This window comes from Cucumis melo, chromosome 9 (genome assembly GCF_025177605.1).
Source record: "Cucumis melo cultivar AY chromosome 9, USDA_Cmelo_AY_1.0, whole genome shotgun sequence".
Lineage (NCBI taxonomy): Eukaryota > Viridiplantae > Streptophyta > Magnoliopsida > Cucurbitales > Cucurbitaceae > Cucumis > Cucumis melo.
In genome coordinates, this window is record NC_066865.1 from 21,232,120 (window position 1) to 21,251,974 (window position 19,855).

General features: G+C 32.5%; 3 protein-coding genes across 5 annotated transcripts; 2 read left to right on the plus strand and 1 right to left on the minus strand.

The window, feature by feature from the left end:
- Positions 1 to 1,174: 1,174 nt before the first annotated feature.
- Positions 1,175 to 6,572, plus strand: LOC103504642 (probable NADH dehydrogenase [ubiquinone] 1 alpha subcomplex subunit 12). Its single transcript, XM_008469021.3, has 5 exons — positions 1,175 to 1,384; positions 3,080 to 3,106; positions 3,963 to 4,057; positions 5,503 to 5,612; positions 6,213 to 6,572. The coding sequence occupies exons 1-5, from the start codon at positions 1,296 to 1,298 to the stop codon at positions 6,366 to 6,368; spliced, it is 477 nt and encodes a 158-aa protein (XP_008467243.1). The 5' UTR covers positions 1,175 to 1,295; the 3' UTR covers positions 6,369 to 6,572.
- A 1,375-nt stretch (positions 6,573 to 7,947) lies between these two features.
- Positions 7,948 to 14,623, minus strand: LOC103504643 (ABC transporter B family member 28). Its single transcript, XM_008469022.3, has 16 exons — positions 14,067 to 14,623; positions 13,161 to 13,348; positions 12,957 to 12,980; positions 12,550 to 12,651; positions 12,112 to 12,202; positions 11,388 to 11,488; positions 11,233 to 11,283; positions 11,007 to 11,135; positions 10,375 to 10,437; positions 10,034 to 10,298; positions 9,412 to 9,560; positions 9,245 to 9,334; positions 8,904 to 9,038; positions 8,770 to 8,826; positions 8,630 to 8,686; positions 7,948 to 8,473 (listed from the first exon to the last, which is right to left on the minus strand). Exons 1-16 carry the CDS (start codon positions 14,464 to 14,466, stop codon positions 8,237 to 8,239), a joined length of 2,139 nt encoding a protein of 712 aa, XP_008467244.1. The 5' UTR covers positions 14,467 to 14,623; the 3' UTR covers positions 7,948 to 8,236.
- Positions 14,624 to 15,329: 706 nt separating this feature from the next.
- LOC103504644 (uncharacterized protein ycf20) lies at positions 15,330 to 18,202 on the plus strand. 3 transcript variants are annotated; one of them, XM_008469025.3, is made up of 4 exons: positions 15,330 to 15,466; positions 15,925 to 16,344; positions 16,883 to 16,947; positions 17,778 to 18,202. In XM_008469025.3, the coding sequence occupies exons 2-4, from the start codon at positions 15,961 to 15,963 to the stop codon at positions 17,779 to 17,781; spliced, it is 453 nt and encodes a 150-aa protein (XP_008467247.1). In that variant the 5' UTR covers positions 15,330 to 15,466; positions 15,925 to 15,960; the 3' UTR covers positions 17,782 to 18,202. The 3 variants fall into 3 exon arrangements, with proteins under 3 accessions (XP_008467247.1, XP_008467248.1, XP_008467245.1); XM_008469026.3 differs by having other exon boundaries at positions 16,913 to 16,947; XM_008469023.3 differs by lacking the exons at positions 16,883 to 16,947; positions 17,778 to 18,202 and having other exon boundaries at positions 15,925 to 16,667.
- Positions 18,203 to 19,855: the final 1,653 nt, after the last annotated feature.

Sequence of the window (19,855 nt, forward strand, 5' to 3'; positions counted from 1 at the left end):
GTGTTCAATTTTTGTATGGTCTTTCCATGCTTTGCTTTCTACGCCCTGAAATCGGAAAGTGAATGTCACGTCATTATGAAAGTTATGTTTCTTTTCTTACAACAATTTATATATTAAGATATGATGTTCATCTTCGGATAACCAAATTCTAAGAACAAAAACAAGTTTTAAAATTTCTTTTTTAGTTTTTAAAACTTGACTTGGTATTTGAAATACTCCTAAAATATAAATAACAAAACGAATATACCAGTAGATGAAAGTAATGATTATAAGCTTTAAGTGGTTATCAAACCAATTAACTTTGATCGATCACTCTATAAATTACGTAGTGTGATACGACTACACTCTTAGACTTTTAATTTGATTAATGATTGATAAGACCATAACTTTGGAATTTAAATTTGTAAATATCTTAAAAGAGAAATAAAGTAATTTTGTTCTCTCTCATTTCCTATGTTGTTTGTATCAAGTTTGTTTCTTATTATCTGTCTAAGACTTATCACCTGGGTATATAAAAATTTCATCTAATCTTGAGAGTATTACATAAAACTTTGTTTCACAAAAACAATAGAGGAAAATATCTAAGACATAATTAAAACTTTCTTTTTTAACCCTCGCATAGGCCATAGGCTTTTAACACCTTGGATTGGGTATTTTCTTTTTTAAAAAAATCTAAGTTTACATTAATTAGTTTATTCAACGCCTAAGTTTAAATTCATTTTGAGTCCAATTTATTAGGTCTAAGTTTAAATCAAAGTCGTAATGGTATGATACTTTACATCTCCTACCTGTCAATATTTAAGTAGGTTTCAATTCTATTTTAGTCATTATTATTTCTCTAATACAAACAACATTTTCTCGAAATGTTTTCAAAACTAGTTATATATTTAGTTACATTATTGAAAAAGGATATTGTACTAATAATTTAATACGTTTATTTCCTTTGAAATACAATATTGTTTCATGTTTATCGATGTGTACGAGATTGAAATATTTTATTTTTTAAAAGATTTCCGCAATACATTTTTATTATCAAAACTTATTCGATAAATCTTTTTTAGAATTTTTTAGAAATAGAAAAAATTGACAAAACTATTTATAATACAGATTAAATATATTATACTTGTATATATATTTAATTACTATTATTTGTTTTTATAAATTTTTCGCTTATTTTTCATCTAAAGTCCTCAATAAGACGATTTTACCCTCACCATCCTGACGGCAGCTGCTTAAACTGGAAAGAAAACAAGCAATTTGATTACTCGTGTGAGCAAAGAACACCGATCGGAGAAATGGCGTCGGTGGTGCGGGGGATTCTGAAATCGATCAAAGACAAAGGGATCGGCACTTTCTGGAGAGAGCTCAAGGAAGAAGGCTACTTGTAATGTTTTCCTCCTCTACTTTTCGTTTTTCATCCATGGTTTATATGAAGTGCCTGGGGATTTTGTGGTGGTTTCTTTTTTTTTTTTTTTTTTGGGTAATTTGACTATTGTTTCCGAATTCGAGAATTCGTGTCCTTTATTTCTTTTATGCTTAATCGATGTGATGTATTGGTGTTTCTCTTATTGGTCTGAAGATCGTTTCAATGTTCGATGACTATGGGTGTTTCTTTCCCAATTTGAATGGTTCCTTTCAGTCGCCGACGGTAGGGAATCGTTAATGCACTCTCTCTATGGCCTTAAAGTGGCCTATTTGAGATTATTTTTGCAGATTTGTATTTCGTGTAGCTATGGAGTGCACTGGCTAACAGGAATTTGCAAATGAAACATGGATATTGATACTTTTCGAGTTTAATCCCTTACTTTATTGTCTACCGATAGAATGTAGATTTTTTTTCAAAAAATTAAAATTTTCTAAATAGATGCTTTTCAGAACTGGTTGTCTCCAATTTCTTTCTCTTTTTGTCTAACTCCCCTCCTTTCTTTGTGAGTCTTGGGAATATCTCCATTGATAGTCCCTACCTTTAATTTTGTTGCAAGAAAGAAATTGTAAATGTTTTATGTTTTCTACTGTTGTTGAATCCCTCTCCTGCGGGCTAGTCGATCTTTGATTGCTATGGAGGATTAGGATCCATGAGGCAAGTCTTACTTGGTTGAGCGAACACTTTGGGTAGGCTTGTGAGAAAGATGCCTATGTTAATAGGTCCTTTTGATAGCTTGCTAAAGAGACATTCGTGTGACAAGCTGAGTGAACACCTTGGATACCTTTACTTGGCAAGTCTTACTTGGTTGTTAACAATTTGGATAGCTTGCCAAAGAGATGTTCCTGTGACGATTAAGGAGTTCCTTTTTCTTCTGCCTTTCAAATAGCATGACATCTTATTGTGGTCGACAAGATGTGTGATTTACTATGAAATATTTGGAGGAACAAACAATAGAGTGTTTAGAGGTGTGGGGAGGGACCCTTGTGATGTCTGGTCCTTGGCGAGGTTGCATGTTTCTCTTTGGGCTTTGGTTTTGGATTTTCTTTTTTTGTTTTTCCTTTGTAATTATTCTCTAGGTTGAATCTTTTTTTAGATGGAAATCCATTTGAAGGGGTTATTGCAGGCTTGTTTTTTTGCGTGCTGATTGCTCTAGTATTCCTTATTTTTTTCCTCGATGGAAACGTTTGTTTTTATATAAAAAAAAATTGATTAAGGTTTATTTTAAAATGTTTGTATTCTTGTATGTGAAACTGAACTTTTAGAAACAAAAATTGAAGCGTGAAGCATGCTTGGTTTCTTAAAGAGATTTTAAATGATTTTTTTTTTTTTTTTAAATTTCTTACCAGGAAATGTTTGAACAACAAATGATCAGATAATGGAATTGTGTTTATGGCATGTGTTTGATGTCGATAGTATGTTGTTTGCTTTAATGAGGGTTTGAAACTAAATTAGTCAGGACTGGGAAGAATAGTGTAATTTAAAGGAGGACTGGAGGAGTGAACATAAAAATTCTTGGTTTGTGCATGTATTGTTGTTGTAAATAATTAGTTTACGTCTTTGTTCATTTTGGAAATGGATACTGTCTCTGTTTCTTCACCAATATTAGAATCTGATCGTGTTAACTGTTTTATTTATTTATTTTGAATCTTGCAGGAAATGCTTAGCCGATGGAAATCTATTGTAAGTTAAATTTTCTATGAAATATTATGCTTTCCTATAAAATGGTTTGTTACTAACACCCCCTCTCTCCTTGGAACACGGATGTATATGCAAAAAAAATCATGGTTGCGTTTCTTTACATTTTATTTATGCTCGCATGAAGGTTTGCAGTATCCATTGGTTGGTGATGCAAAACCATGGGTTGTGCATACTGCATAGTATCCACCGATGTTTGTCCAGAGCCAGCCTAGATTTTCTCAACCATAGTTTCTTCCTATAAGCTTGTGTCAAAGAATGTCTCTTCCTTAGGATTTTTGTTTGATCAGGCTTGACCTGAATTGGTGCCTCCATCAAATCCAAATGGGCAAGAATCTTCCTCGTGGTCCCAATAAAACCTCCATGTTGGTGTCCGATGAACTTCAAAGTTTCTTCATCCCCTCTGTTAAGAGGGAGATTCGGTATCTTTATCCAACCCCCAAATGAGGGGAGAAACTGTTTCTGGTAGGCCAAAGTTGGGTTCTAATAGTCGAATCTCAAGAAAAAGGGACCAACTTTGTACCAATCTTTGATCTTCCATACGGAAGTAACTCGTTCTTCATTGTCACAATGCAGAAAAGCTTATCAATTGACTAAACAATGTACTTCTTCCTCGATTCAAATGTTCTGCTCCTGTACAATTTATGATTTTCATGATACTTCGAATTTTCCATCAATAATAAACCTATTGAGCCATTATTTGGCTTTTTATTTGATGTCAAACAACTTTTTTGTCTCTCATTCATGCAGTGAATAATTTCCTTTCCATGTAAAATATGCATTTTATTTGGTTTAGAGGAGTAATCTTTATCATCTCTAAATTTTCATTTTTTGTTTCAAGGCAAACAAAGATCCACAACATTGGTGCGACACTAGTGGGTGTTGATAAGTTTGGTAATAAATATTACCAGAGGGTTGATGAAGAGACTCAATATGGTATTTTTTTTTTGTCTAATTGGTTTTTGTTTGAGTTTCATGATGTTACTACCTATTTGCTATGGGTCAAGGTCGAGATGTGTAAACCAAATCTTAATAAACTTGCCATGTTAGGTTTATATTTGCTTCTGGTAGATTAAGTTGCTTGAACGCTTGAATGACAAATATTTAATATTAGGAGAAAGAATGTTTAATTGTTAAAGTTACTATTTCCTTTTAGAAACTCCGCCATGTGTGGTGCATTCTTTCTAAGTAATTCAACAAGTACAACATATCCGAATTAAATCTGAACTGGGGTGCTTTTATTTCAGCAATCTAATCAAGTCTCAGAGTTTGTTGGTCTCCTACCTTACTTACTGCTGCTTTTGGTCAGTCTAGTTTCGGCGTATTAGATCTTGGATTTTTGTTGTTCGGTCACCTTTTTATATTTGCTTGTGATGTAGAGGCTTTCATTTGCCCACATTTTACATGTTCTTAATAGTTTATGGACATGATGAGGTCGCTAAGGGGTTAACATAGTTGAGATGTTCGGTGCGTCTATTGATCCCCAAGTTCTTATGCTCATTGTATAATCCTCTTGTACTTTGAGCTTTTGTCTCATTATTAATATTAATAAAAGAGACTCGTATCCTTTTCGAAAGAAAAAAAACTCCGCCATTGATATAAATATTGTTGATGATCGATTGGTTATATTTCTTGTTACTAAGTGATGCTGTTCTTTTTTCTGTTCGAAACTGCTCAATTCCCTAATCTTACCTTGCTGCTGATAGCAGTGTTTTAAAAAGCGCTCTGGGGTGTGCACCTAGGCAGAAGGCACAAGTCTAGTGCCTCGCCTTAAAAAGATGAGACTCAAAAAATAAGGTGCGCCTTAGGCGTGTGCTTTTTGTGAAGCCCCCAACGCTCAAAGCCCTGTGCCTTGAGGATTTTTCTGTTTTTCATTATATATAGGAAGTAGTAATAATTAGGGTTGTTTTTCTTTATTAACTGAAAAAATCAAATTTACTAAGACTAAATACAAACTTTCTTGTGTTTAGGAGTTTTTCTCCCCACATTTCCATTTCAACTATGCTTTCTCTTCTAAATGTAGTACTTTTATTTATAGTGTGTCTAAAAAAATCCGCTTTTTTCTGCAACCCAAAAGATTATTATGCTTTATTACTCCTTGAGTTTTAAAAAACACTAGCGTGACAAGAAAGTAGAAAAAAGCTTGCTGGACCAAGTAGCCGTTACCTTCAAAAGTGAAATTAAGAAGAGAAATTTTTTACCTGTATAAGATGAAACCAGGTAAGTGAAATGAAGAAAGGAATTTTTTATTTATATAGGATGAAACCTTTTTATCTTGAATATCGAATTAACAATTATGCTTGTTCAGCGTTCAACGTTCTCTGACCTTCTCTTTTCATGTTTTGGGAAAAGCTGAGGTAGTGAATTTGACATTTCTGTAGGTAGGCACAGGTGGGTTGAATATGCAGAGAAGGGTCGATATAATGCTTCTCAGGTGCCACCCGAATGGCATGGCTGGCTCCACCACATAACTGATCATACAGGAGACGAGGTAATTCCCCTGCACTTAAAATTCTCAACTAGGCTTTGTAAAAATTTGTTTAACAAAATTGGTATATTATTAAACTATTATTTTGTTTGCACGTATCCAAATATACTTATAAAACACCGTCTTTAATAATATATTTCTGTTTACAAAATTTAGCCAAATTTTATATGGAGAAACCCAATTACAAGGATGAAAATATACGTCGATTTGTCGATATATATCATTATATCACAAATCGAAAAGCTCAACATTGGTATTGAATATCCACATACATCTTTTCCATGTTTTGCAAATGTTCGTAAAACATAAGAATGTCATATTTTTAATCCAATACGAATAGAAATACTAATAACAACATCTAGAGCTTAGTTTGAGAGTAAAAATAACTTGAATATTAATCTAAACAAATTTTCTAAACATTGACTTAAAATATCTGTCGATATTTATTTTAATCCTTGCTGAATTGAGCCTTTTTTTTTGTACATTGAGGTTAAAATTGAAATTTTGGAAGATTAAGGTTGAAATTGAGAGTATTTAACTCAATAGTAAAATAGAACCTTTTCACCTTGCCATGTAGTAAGCAATGTGAAAAATGTTTTGCAGCTTCTGATGCTGAAACCGAGCAGATATGGAATTGAACACAAGGAAAACTTTTCTGGGGAAGGTGAAGAATTTATCTACCATTCCAAGGGACATGCTCTTAATCCCGGACAGAGAGATTGGACTCGATACCAATCATGGCAACCAACCAAATCATAAGTAATTTGTCTTTCAACAATCCCTTTGTTCAATTTGGAAATCCTTGGGATATTGGTTTGTCTTTTTTCCTTTCTTCTGAATAAGCGACTTGTTGTCTATACAAGCTGTGAATTATTTTTCATTATGTTTTACTGCACAACCGATAGAGGAATTTTCAGCATGGTACTGATTTTTCAGGTTTTAACAAATTCATTGTTGTGCTAATCACCTGTCAAATTCTGTTCTTTTGGTGCCATGTAAAATGTTATATCTTGTTGGCAGCTACTATGATAGGATGTTATACCATTTCAGTGTGTTTTAGATGTAATCAGCTTTGGCCTTTGGGCATACCTAAAATGAAAGCCTAACTAATATTTCATGTCTCTAAAGGTTTGAAATCTGCTATCATTATCTCTTATTGATAAACATTGAAACATTTATATATTTGTAAATATTTTCGACAGTTTCTCCGTTTAAAACAATTACCAAATCTACTTTATGAAATTGGAAAATTCTTTTTGTTGGAGATTGAGGTTAGCAACAAATGAACTTCACCCTTTGGAAAGAAAAACTGGAGTTCTTTGGTGTCGCTCCATTTGTTCATCTGTTGGTTTATTTGGACTGAATGAAACCGTAGTTTTTTCCCTTCTTCAATGTTTCAAAGCCTATTAGAATCTTATTGATGGAACATGATTGAAGTTATAGAACATATATTTTAAACATAGAAAGACAAAAACAACACAAAGCTTACTTGATATAAAATTTAGGATAATCCGACAATGCAAAACTATTTTTTATTATAGTTAGGTTATAATAATTCGTGTTAGGGTGTAGATTGTTAGGGTGTAGATTATTTTAGGTTATAATAATATATGTTTGTGATTTAAACTATTTTAATTTAAAAAGAAAATAGTAAACAAAAATAAAATAAAATATAAAATAGTAAAAACTACGATATTTGAAATAGTGTTGACCGTTAGCTAAATTAAGATAACAAAATAGTATTTGCAGTAAGTAAATGTGGTATTATAGTCGTATTGTGCCAGATGTGGTATTATAGTTATAGTATAATCATCGTCCCAAATGCTTATATATAATGAAATTATTTGTTAAGACTCAGTTGAGAAACTGATGTAGGATTCAAATTCTGTTTCTTTTCAAATTCATCAAATAAGTGAATGTCCTTTCACCTTTTAATTATTTTCTAATACCTTTTCCTTGATTTCTCTTGAATTTATATTCACCTAATATTCAATTCTTGGTTACATAAAAAAAAAAAAAAAAGCTCCAAAAACACCAAAGTTAGGCTGAAATGACATTCTCAATTTTCAAATGAAATGACGAGACTTTAAAAGCCTCTCTTTTTATCAACCATAAGTTCTAATGCTCCATGTGAATAACCTTTGATAACTGTGACCATTTAGATTTTGAACTTCCCTATGAACAACTTCAACCTATAGTTGAAAAGAATGTTGGACAACACTTATCATGCCACAACTTTGATCCAGACTTGGTCTTTGGCAATGCAATTGTTATTATTTTTATTTATTTTTCATTATCAATAGACCATAATGAAAAGCAAACAAATAACAACAGACAATTGTTAAAGGTTTCCAGGCTTCAGTTATTACATAGAACTATAATTCTCAACCAAAATTCATTTGAGGAACATTCTGTACTTATACTCCTTTGGATATTCAATGACATTAAAGGTTCCTGGGAAAAGATGGAAAAAAATGCATGCCTTTGCTCAAACTTCTCGATGTTATTTTAGTAACTACATACAATAGTTTACATCGATTTGTACTGGGGTATTTCTTTTTTTACGGTTATTTTGAACTTATTTGCTAGCCTCGACTTAGGGGATGCAGTAAAATGGCAAAGGAAGTTCACTCAAATGCCAGCCTCTGTGTGCTAACTAATGAAGCATATCGACCTTTCTGAGCCAGTAGTTCCAAATGAGTTCCCAGCTCTACAATTTTGCCATCAGCACAGAATGCAATTTGATGAGCATTTTGAACCGTACTCAATCGATGTGCGATCACCAATGTTGTTCTTCCCTTCATTAGATGGTTTAGAGCGTCCTGGACCAGTCGCTCACTAACTGCATCTAGTGCACTGGTGGCCTACACACAAAAAAGATGAAAGATGGCATCATGATCCCTGACTAGGATGACTTTGAATTCCTGGGTCGAGTAGGCTACGCAAGAGGTCTCTTCTCTAGTAACACGGCAGGAAGAAGAATGCAGTTGACATAGAGGACGTGATCAATACAAACTTACCTCATCAAGTATAAGAATTGGAGAATTCTTAAGCAAAGCTCTCGCAATTGCAATTCTCTACAATGGTAAGTTAAATGTCAGTATCTCTCTCTCTCTTTTCAAACAAACGCAAATTTCTGCCGATGTTTTTGTTGCAATACCTGTCGCTGGCCACCACTAAGAAGGCCTCCACGTTCACCCACTGGCGTGTCATAGCCCTTCCAGAATAAGAGTATGTTAATAGCAAGAAATGAACTAGCAAAACAAAATACGTACATTCAAGAATATAGCAAACCTGAGGAAGTGAAATAATGAAGTCATGAGCGTTTGCAGCTTTGGCTGCCTTTATAACTTCATCCTTTGTTACATTATCATCTGGAAGTCCATATGCAATATTCTCTCCAACAGATACCGAAAAAAGAACGGGTTCCTGAATCATCATCTTATTAGCTTTCTGTTCCTTTTTCTCCCTTTCCTCTTATTTTTATAAACAATAAAATATATATATACTTAGGCAATCATTATGTATGTCAATTATAATATTAATGATCAATGTTTCAATCTTTAGCCTCTCAAGGTAAGAACTAAGTGGCATGATAATGTTCAATGTGAGTTTTAAGTAGGTCAAGATATTACTTGATTCACTATTGAGACAGCCCGAGCCCATTCTCTCTTATCAAATGCTCGAATATCCTCACCAGATACTTTTATCTGCCCTTGCTTTGGCTGTAGAATAAACATATCGATGTCATGAACCAATCTATATATTACTGAACTTTGTTGATATAAAAGGGACGTTTCACCTCATAAAAACGTGCCAACAGCTGCACTATTGTACTCTTTCCTGCTCCACTAGCGCCCACTAGTGCCGTTATGGTTCCACATTTAAGGGTTAAATTCAAACCGCTAAGAACGTTAACGTCAGGTCTCAAAGGATAAGAAAAGCACACATCTGCAAGATAAGAAACGAGCACATATTAACATATTAATTCATTTCTCAAAATGCGAAAGCAAGATAGTTCAATTGGCATGTTATCTATAGTTTGAATCTCTTTACCTTTAGTACAAGTAATTGACATATAGAAAACAAGTTTCTAATCTCAAAGTGAGCGCAACCATGAACAGCGCATTATCCTAGTGTATCTTTCCTTGAGGAAAAGGCATGGAAATGGTATTTAGAAAAGAGATGGTTTATTATAATATCTGCGTGTCCAAATGGTGCCTATGAACATCTCAACTAGGACAATCTCACACATACCGGTTATCAAAGAAATGAGTTTATAAATGCCACAGCACAAACAGAAAGCACTTGATGGGAAATACAAGAAGGAAAAATCAAACATAAATAACTGTTCCTCCCTATATATTTATTCGAGTACAAAGGAAACTTTTCACAGTGAATATTGGAAACTGCAAGATATTTACCTTCAAGACAAATATCACCAGACCAAGCAAGATTGATAATGTCGCTAGAAGATTTTAGGGCTGCCATGTACTGTGTTTTCACTTGACTATTTTCATCATCAATGCTGGAGAATAACAACTTATATCTAAATTCTTTTTGTTGCATCTCTTTTTCTAATCCATATGCAAGGGCTTCATCAACCTCTTCATTTAAAACAGAATTGATTCTTTCAACAGCGGCAAAAGTTCGACGGAGATCTCCAAATGAATTTACTAATCCTTGAACCTGAAAGTGATTCCTTGGGTCAGTAATGAAGAGTGGGATTATTGAGAAATAAAAGCCAAAGAGGAACAGGACTCACAGCAAATGTTAACGTGAAAGTATATCCAATAAAAGAAGCCATGGTTCCAACAGAAAGTTCACCCTGCAAGAAGATAATATGAATAATTAAAGGTGGACAAAACAAGGTAAAAAGTAATCTTATTATTAGATGAAATACAGATACACATGTAGACATATATTTAAATTCAAATGAAGAGGGGAACAAAACTTAAATTGATATAGTGAAATTACAAACGACTATTTAAAAGCCAACATTACAAAAAGGCATACTATCCAAAGTAAAAGAATACAGAGGACCTCATTCTAGAAGGACAACTCATTTCTTATACCTGTACATCAGGAGGTATTACAATTGCACCGCAAACTTTTACTGTAGAAACTAAACCCTCAAGCCTTAAAAAATCGGACCCTTCCATTACCATTAAAAGTTTCATTTATGAGAGAGAAAAGTCTATTTCTCTAATAAAAATCTCTTTATCTCTCTATCATACTTTTCTCTCTAGAAAAGTGTATAGTTCTCATCTACCACACTAACTAGGAAAAGCTATATTTCTCTCTATAACACAATTCTCTCCTAAAGAAAATCCCAGTATTTCACTATACCTAAACATTAAAACACTTAGAAATAATTAGGAAAAATTTGGAAATTACCGCTTTCACTTTGTCTCCTCCAAGCCAATACAATGTCATAAGCGAAATATAGACAGCAACTCTAGTTAAAGATTCATTCAGAGATTTAAAAGTCCCAAGTGATATGCCACTGCTCTCATATGCCATAACCTGCCAAAATCCAAGAATACATAAATAATATTCCGGAGACTAACATGAGACCGAGATTTATCTGAAGGCATCGTCACAGTTCCTAATAATATCTTACCTGGCGACCAAAATTGAACATTTGACGCTTTTCACCACCGAACGATCTCACCTGTATCAACGACTTATCTCAACAAAAGCAATCGAACGAATTCCATGGGACCGGTTTTTCAAATTTAGTGAGATAATCCAAGCAGCAAAGTATTTTGAACTCACAGTACGAATTGCAGAGAATGTCTCAGTTGCACAATCAGCCATAGATGCTTGGGCTGACCCATGAGCTTTAAATACTGGAATAGTTGATCGCTTGTATAGAGCTTGAGAGAAATGAAAGTCAGCATTTCAACTTGAGAAAATACAAGACATGAAAATTGGTGTAGCCTATAGCTTTCTGTTATAACTGAATTGCTTCTCCTTTATCTTTTCCTGGCACACCGGCTATCATTTTGGATGCCTAAGTAGAATATGTATGTTAATTACAGATACTCAGATGGCTGCCTCTGTTAAAGCCATCTGACCTTAACCTATACCTAAGAGGAAGATGGCTCGTGTTTAAAATGGATTCTAATTGGATTCAAGAAATAACGACAGACTAAGAAAACACACTTTCTCAAAGCTGTATGACCCTTAGAAAGAGGACTTAATTTGGATTTATAACATCTTTACATTCCCTGAAGCATCACATAGAGGCAGGAGAGGACATGCACAAGTACAAACATACGTAAAAATAAAAGGACCATCCAAGTTGGTCGTGATAATTTGGTCAAAAATATTCAATTGAACTACAGCGCCAGGCTTCATTGACTAAGGATTCATCAAGCATAAAAATGTGTTCCAAGAAAGAAGAAAGAAAGAGGAAGAGGAAGAGTTTGTCTATATGAATACTGTAAAAGAAAATAGCTGGAACCCCAGAAGAAGCTAGCTGGACTGACAAACTTACCCACTGAAACAGATACCGTTAGCATCAGCAGGCCAAGAATAGGTGCAAGCTGGGGGGACAATGCAAATAATATACATATTGTTCCAATCACCTGTAGGAAACAACACATACGAGCAACAAGATCGAACTGTTCAGTGAAGAATGAAATGAAAAAAAAAAAATTACGCAACTTTCTTAAAGGTTCACAGAAATAGGAAATTATGTTCAACCACGAACCAACCAACTAAAAACCTTAGTCATATTTTTCAACAACACAGTTACAAGGAATATAGAAAGTAAGTAAAAGATTGAACACAAAATCTAAGAATATTAAAAAAATCAAAGAGAAAAACCAGTTCAGATAAGAACATTACATATCAATCAGCAACAGTGAAACAAATCTATATGCCAAATACAGGCAACACACAGCTCACTTGTACTTGGTGAAGAGTTGCTTGCCTCAGAGAACGCTCTGAATCCACGATCCCTTGAAACATTCTCACTCACCACATCCTTGAGAGATCCCAAATCAGAAGTTAACAATCCGGTAATTTCACCAACCTTAAAAAGTAAAAGTCCAAGTCAATTCAATTGAATATTTGACTAAGAAATCAACATTCCAATCGAGATAAATATATGGGAAAGGAAGAGTTTATTAAGTCACTATTCTAGGAAGTTTGAATACAGATGACAATATCCAAGCTATAAATCTTTCTGCCCTAATTGGTGCAGGCGGTCTCTACAATAACAATAGAGAACAACACGCAGAACGACTTTTCCTTTGCAGTCCTTTTACTGCGAAGATTTAGCATAAACTACTAAAAGACATCCATAATCTGAAAGTTTAAGTGGTTCAATATACATACCTTGTATCTGTCAAAGAATTCCACCTGAGAAGGAAAAGGGAGAATGTAAATCAGAAGACCAACAATTTCACATATTTACTTGGCGTGGCAAAGCTGGATAGAAGATTCAGCGTACAAACTGTCAACTTCAATAGCACGGCATATTGAAAATAAAACTAAGAGACACTCCAACACTGTAATTAACAACGGAAAAAAAAATATTACCTTCTGAATCAGCAACCGTCCAAAAATTTGGGCTCTTAATCTTGACATAACTTTCTCCCACATGAAATTCATGTTTGTGACGAATAAAACCGTCAATATTGGCTCCAATGCATATAAAATTCCAACTGTACTAAGAAGCCTCCACAGGGACCCAGGTTTTGCACCTATAAGTACCTCAAAAAATCTACCTACAAAAGCAAGCAATGAAACCTTCAGGATTGAAAATAAAACTATGTAATTGGAGTATGCATGCCATTTAGAACGTTGTGTGGATTTCATCTTTTTTCTCTCTTTTGGGAGCTCAATTTGTACCCTGCAATCTGTACGTGGGTAAATTTCATCCCGTGTGCAATTAATTCCTACAATTAGCTTTATTTCCATCTTTTTAAGATTCAAGACCATGGAAAGATTTCTACAACCAAGGTAGTATGTAATGCTTCTACTTACTGATTGTCACATTAGTATAATATAAGAATGATTTGGGGTGCAGATAATAAACAATTTAATGGTGGGTCAATTTCTTTTTTTCCTTTTAGTTATTTTCCCAACTAACTACAGACATTCTTACAGTTAAGTACACAACTCTTTTCAAGGTGCTATCTTTTGAAGATATCTTGTTTTCAAAATCGGGTGTTCTTTTTAATCAGCTTGATCATGTAGCTACATTTTGTGATTGGGTTATTTGACATGGTTCAATTAATTATCCTTATTTTGAAAAGTTTGCCATGGTTCAATAAAACAGGGTATGATTTAAGAGTTAATATATAGTATTCAAATGGACAGAAAATTCAACAATTCCAAAAGCAAAAAAAAAAAAAAAAAAAAACAAAACAAAAAAAAAAAAAAAAAAAAAAAAAAAACAAAAACAAAAAACAAAAACAAAAAAAATAATATGCATAATCATACCAGAGAAAAATGGCATTGAAAGAGTACAAGTAGTGCAGCAAAGAAGAGTAAGCAAAGAACCCAGAAGCCTTAGCTTATGCTTGGTCAAAAGCTTCAAGAACAACCCCAAATTCAAGGCCCCAACAACCCGAACCTGGGAATCGGAGGCGTCATCAACCTTAGGGTCGGACTCGCTGACATTAGGGTCCGACGCAGGGCCGGTGACATAGGCGAAAGTAGAACTGCTACTACTCTTGATTGGACTGTTAAAGACCTTGAGAGGTGTTAGAGTTGAAAATGGCGCGAAGGAAGATGATGAACGGAGAAGGGAAAGAGAGGAATTGGGAAGTTTGGGAGTTTGATTGGGGCAGTGAGAAGGCTTGAGTGTGAAAGGGAGAGATAGAACTGGAGAAGAAGACATGGAAAAAAAATGGAGGTTGCTGAAAGAGAAAGAGAATTGAAATTTGGGTTTCTGAGTTTTTTTCTGGTGGAGATTTAAAAGTGATAGACATAGGCATGAACAAGGAGGAAGGAATTGGGCATGGAGTTGGCCATGTTCTTCAACTTCTTGTTTGTTTGTTGTTAAAATCAAAATTTATTTACATTTTTTCTGCTTCTATTGGCTAACCACTTGTCTTTTCTTAGTTAGTAGTTATAACTAAGTCAGGGGTTATAACGGCTGATGGTCAGAAATACCACTCCCAAATTTTTACCATATGTTTTTTTTACCAAATTATTTTTGTTTGAGTGAGATCCAATATCAAGATTTAGTTGCAATTTTTAAGAAATCTCGATGGTGAGATAATATCTCGATACTCGATGTTGTTTAAGACTTAGTGTAACAAATTGCTAATTTTAAAATGTGAAAATTCTAGTAATTGAATTGACTTCGAAATTTACAACAATTTGTTCACTAAATTTTAGTGATCATCAATTTTATCAGTATATCTTTTACATTTTTAATGATTTAGTCTTATTGTGTTAAATATTACAAAATCAGTGAATTTTCTTACCCATGTAAAATTGAAAGTCAAATTTATTTAATCTCTAAAGTTTTGATGAAGTTGTAAATCGTTTAAAATTTTAAAACATAAAAACTAAATATTAGAAAGATAAGGAATGAGTTATAATATTTATTTTTAAAGTTTAAATTATTTTCTTTTCAGACTAAAATAATAATAAATAAATTTCAAATAGTAAAAACAATAGCAAATGGTAAATAAGAATTTTCAATAATTATAAATTCAAAAGTATTAACTTAACAAAATTTGTAGACCCAAAATACTTTTGGGGGCAAAATAGTATTTTCACTAAATTTTGTAATCTCAATTTCCAAATTCGTGATTCTCTTCGCTCCGTCAAACAGGAAGCTCTCCTCTTGCTCCTCACTCGCAAAGCGGAACCTGGGAATCGAATTCAAGGTATTTATTTTCCCTTAATTTTCTCCCATTTTCGTTTCATTTATGTTATCGGTTCCACAATTTTTCTATTCTAAGATGAATTTTGTTCAGATTTAAACCTTTTTGTATCTTTGTTTGGCGGGATTTTTGTTTGTTTTCTATAGTAAATTTCAGCTGAATTTTAGTGGGAAGGTGGATATTGTTTCTTGAAATCGAATCTATGTGATTGCTGCTTATTGTTATCATTGTTCATTGACAAATTTAGAACTCCAATCCTCTGTTTTTGCATTCAAAACCCCTTTCAGATTTCAGGCATTGCTCGATTTATACTGACTTTATGCCTCATTTAATGATAATTAGCCTTGTGGGTAGTCTTGGGGCATTTTTTTTTCTTAACAACATTGCCAAATGTTAGATTTTGTGTTCTATGTATTAGTGTGACTCATCAGTTTAAGCAAAATACTCTTGAATGATCTCAGGTTCTCAACATTTTATCCGAGGAAGTGAAACTTTGAATGGCACAATCTACAAGTTTAGTCCATACTGGCCTCTTAAATTATGGTTTTAGTCTCAAAATGAATTCTTCATATTGGAGATATGATATGGTTAAATCACGACCTTCCCCTCCTCGTAGCTTTCGTGTCAAAGCTGTACAAGATACCGGGGGTCCTCGTAGGTTAGTTGATATCATTAGACTTGTGCCTGAGCTCTCGAGAAATTACTTTCGGAGTCCTTCGAGGAGGGCCCTTTTTGGAGGAATCTCATTGTTGGGTGGCTTTTATGTGGCACAGACTATCTCATTGTCATTTGGAGCTTTAGGAGTAAATGATGTTATTGCTGCTGTGGTATGCGTTCTCCTTACCGAGTATGTTACTCGATTTTATTACAGTCGACCAAAGGTAACTTTCCCCATTGCTCTACTGAACAACTTCAAAATGGGATTCACTTATGGTCTTTTCATTGACGCTTTCAAACTTGCTAGTTAACAGCACTTGATGAAACCATTCTGGTGGTAGCTATGGCATTTACATTTGTAAAGTTCTTTTTGCAATAGTTTTGGTCTTACTCTATATCTTTACAGCTTCTTCAAATTCTTTTTTATGAAATTTTTTCCATTTTCCCCTCTTTGTTTCTTCTGTATATTTTCAACATACGGTTTACATTGAAGAATTAAATGTTCTATTCACCCTCTAATCGAATATAGTAAGAGATTTGAATGTAATTGAATGAGGTCACTGTAATGTGGCTACCCTTGATAACAAAACTCCTAGTTAATGTAACTGCATCCTTCCAATATCTAATGATATTTCTAACTTCCACTCAACAGACCAATTCAAGCATAGTTAACAATTTTTAGATGAGCATAGTTTAACTGGTTTAGGTATAAACACTTTAACCGATTAAGAGATTAGTAATTTGAATCACTATTCCTAACAGCCTCCGTGCCTTTCAAATATTGTACAACAGCAGATACAAATTTGGGTGCTGGCCCTGAGTACAAGGTAAATTCTGAACTTCGGCAGATTCTTTAATGTTCATTCTGCTGTAATTGATTTCATAGACAGTCGACATCATTTGACTAAGATGAAATATTTAGCAGCATTAATCTTGATTGCTAATGCTCTAAAATACTGCTGATCAAATTATTTTTGGATGAGATAGTGTTTTGGAAAAGTTAAAGAAAATAGCATTTGCTGCAGTTTCTTTTCCTCTTAATGATCATCATGTAATTTCTTAGAGATAAAACCACCTCAGAGATTAGGAAAAGAAAAAGGTATAATTAATCTAAATCATGAATTAGACTCAAGTTAAATCTAACTAGGACAATATAACTCAATAGAATGCATAGTTTTGTATTTTAATCACAAACGCTCGAGATAACATTTGAGTTGGATCAATTAATGCTATATATGTCAAACGAGAAAATAACTTTGGGTTGGTTTCATATGCGAATATCAATATGAACTCCATTTCATATCTTCAGACTCTGACAAATCAAATGGATCAATCAAATATCTATTTTGGCAAAAAAAAAAAAAAAAAAAAGGCATTTTAAGTGTAATCCAAAATGGGTGATAATTATAAAAATGTAAAATGAGATTTTCGTTTCTGAGATTTGAGCTTATATTTTATTTGGTTTTAGTTCTACATAGTCGTAGTTGGCCTAATAATAATTTTGAATTCTTCTTTGGTTGATGGATTGTTATTTGTCCATAAATGCATTATAATTCAAAATCTTTATCTCATATCATGGAAGAATATATTGTGTGGATTGGATTCTCTCAACTTGTAAAAAGAGAGGAAATAACCAAAGAATTTTCCAATGCAACAGATGAACATATTGTTTGGATTGGATTCTCTCAACTTGCAAAAAGAGAGGAAATAACCGCACAGAATTTTCCTATGTAACACTGTTATTACGTCAAGTATTCGGTCTCTTAAGAGACCGTTCGAGGGAAGGATTAAGTTAGGTTATAGAGGGAGGGAAAGACTAGGTTAAGTTATGGAGGGTTAGTGTTATGATAAAATTAGTGTTATAATAAATCTAATATTATTATGATAATATGTGTTTAGAGAAAGGATTATGTAGGTAATATTATGATAATGTTATGATAATATATGTTTGGGGAAAGAGTTAGGTACTTATGAGGGGGAAGGGTTATGTAGGTAGTGTTTTGGAATTTATTTTTTTATACATTTTTTAAAAATTTGTATTCTAAATTCAATGTACAAGTTTTCTATATTTAATTTACCAAATTGTCTTATTTTGGTAAAACAATTTTCAGTAATTTCTTTAAATGTTACGTTCATTTTTAATATATTTTACGTGAAAATAAATTATTAATTTTTAAAAATTTTGTATTCTAAATCCAATACACAAATTTTGTATATTTGATTTCCCAAAATGTCCTATTTTTGTAAAACAATTTTTCAATAATTTCTTTAAATACGATATCCTTTTTCAACCTTTTTTAGGTTATTGTTACATGCGAATAGATTATTAAATTTTTTTAAAAATCTAATATACAAATTTTGTATATTTAATTTACGAAATCGTTCTAATTTTCATAAACCAATTTTCCTTACTTTCTTTAAATACGACTTGAAGTTTTTAATTTTTTTTTAAATAATTGTTACAGTTGAATAAATTATTGTTTTTCTTTTTAAAATAAAAAACATAATGAATTAATGAAGATTGAAAAATAAAGAAGAAGAAAGAGAAAATACTACATTTTGTAAAAGTATGAGCATAATTAGGTAAAAAATTTAGATTCAAAATTTAATTGAAATAAATCTTAAATCAAATCTTGCCATTAAATTGATTTTTTAAAAAGAAAAGTTTCGTACATTTAAAGTTTAAATAGTTTTTAAAATATTTGTTATACATTTTTATAGGTTATTTCAGATTTAAAAATTATTTAATTTAATATTAAATCGTCTAATTTGATTTTGTTTGGAATTTTTATAAATTTAATAAAATTCGTTTTTTTAGAAATTCATTTAACTTAAATTTGTCTAAAGTAGTTTAGATATAGATAGATTAATTTTAAAATAAAATATTTGAAAAGATGAAAAACAAATAAAAATTAAAAAATTAAAAGAAAAAAGAAAAAGTTAAATATGAGAACTAAATGCTTAAACTAATCGCAATGAATATTTAATTAAAATTAATTTCGTAATATAAAATAAATTAAAAAACAATATTTCTTTTAAGATCATTAAATTAATTAAAAACAAATGACATTTGATAAATAAAAGAGTAAAATTTTAAAAATAAATGAAATAGTAAAACTATAGGGAAGTTGATGAAGGTTTAAGAAGAAGGAAAGAGAGAGAGGGAAGAAGAGTTATGACTCCAAGTTACTATAACCCAACCCAATAGTGATAACCCTTGAACCAAACGACCTCTAAGGGTCTAAGACATATCTAAATCTACTATAAGCTCAACTTAAAAAACATCAATTTTATGACTTCTTAACTTTTCACATTGGAGTCCATACAACTAAACAACTTTCCACACCTAACAATTTTCGAACTAAACAACTCCGTTCTTTATTGATTGAATAATTTAAATTGGGATGATAAACTCTATTCACGATTGAAATGTATAGGCTTTTATTAATAAACGTGATCTAAAATTGATATTGACATAACCCATCTATCTAATACACCAAATATTCAACCTCACTTTTAAGTTAAACTAAAAGCACTCACAACATACACTAAAAAGTGTTTGCACTCAAAGACACAATGGTTCCAAATCCATTATACATGTGATATCATCACGACAAGGACCTCAACTACGATTTAAAGCATAAGAATCCAACCTTTTTTTTTTTTTTCTTTTTCTTTTTCCCTTGGGAAGCAAAAGAGATACCCATAATTGCTTAAAGCTTAAGCCAACAGTTT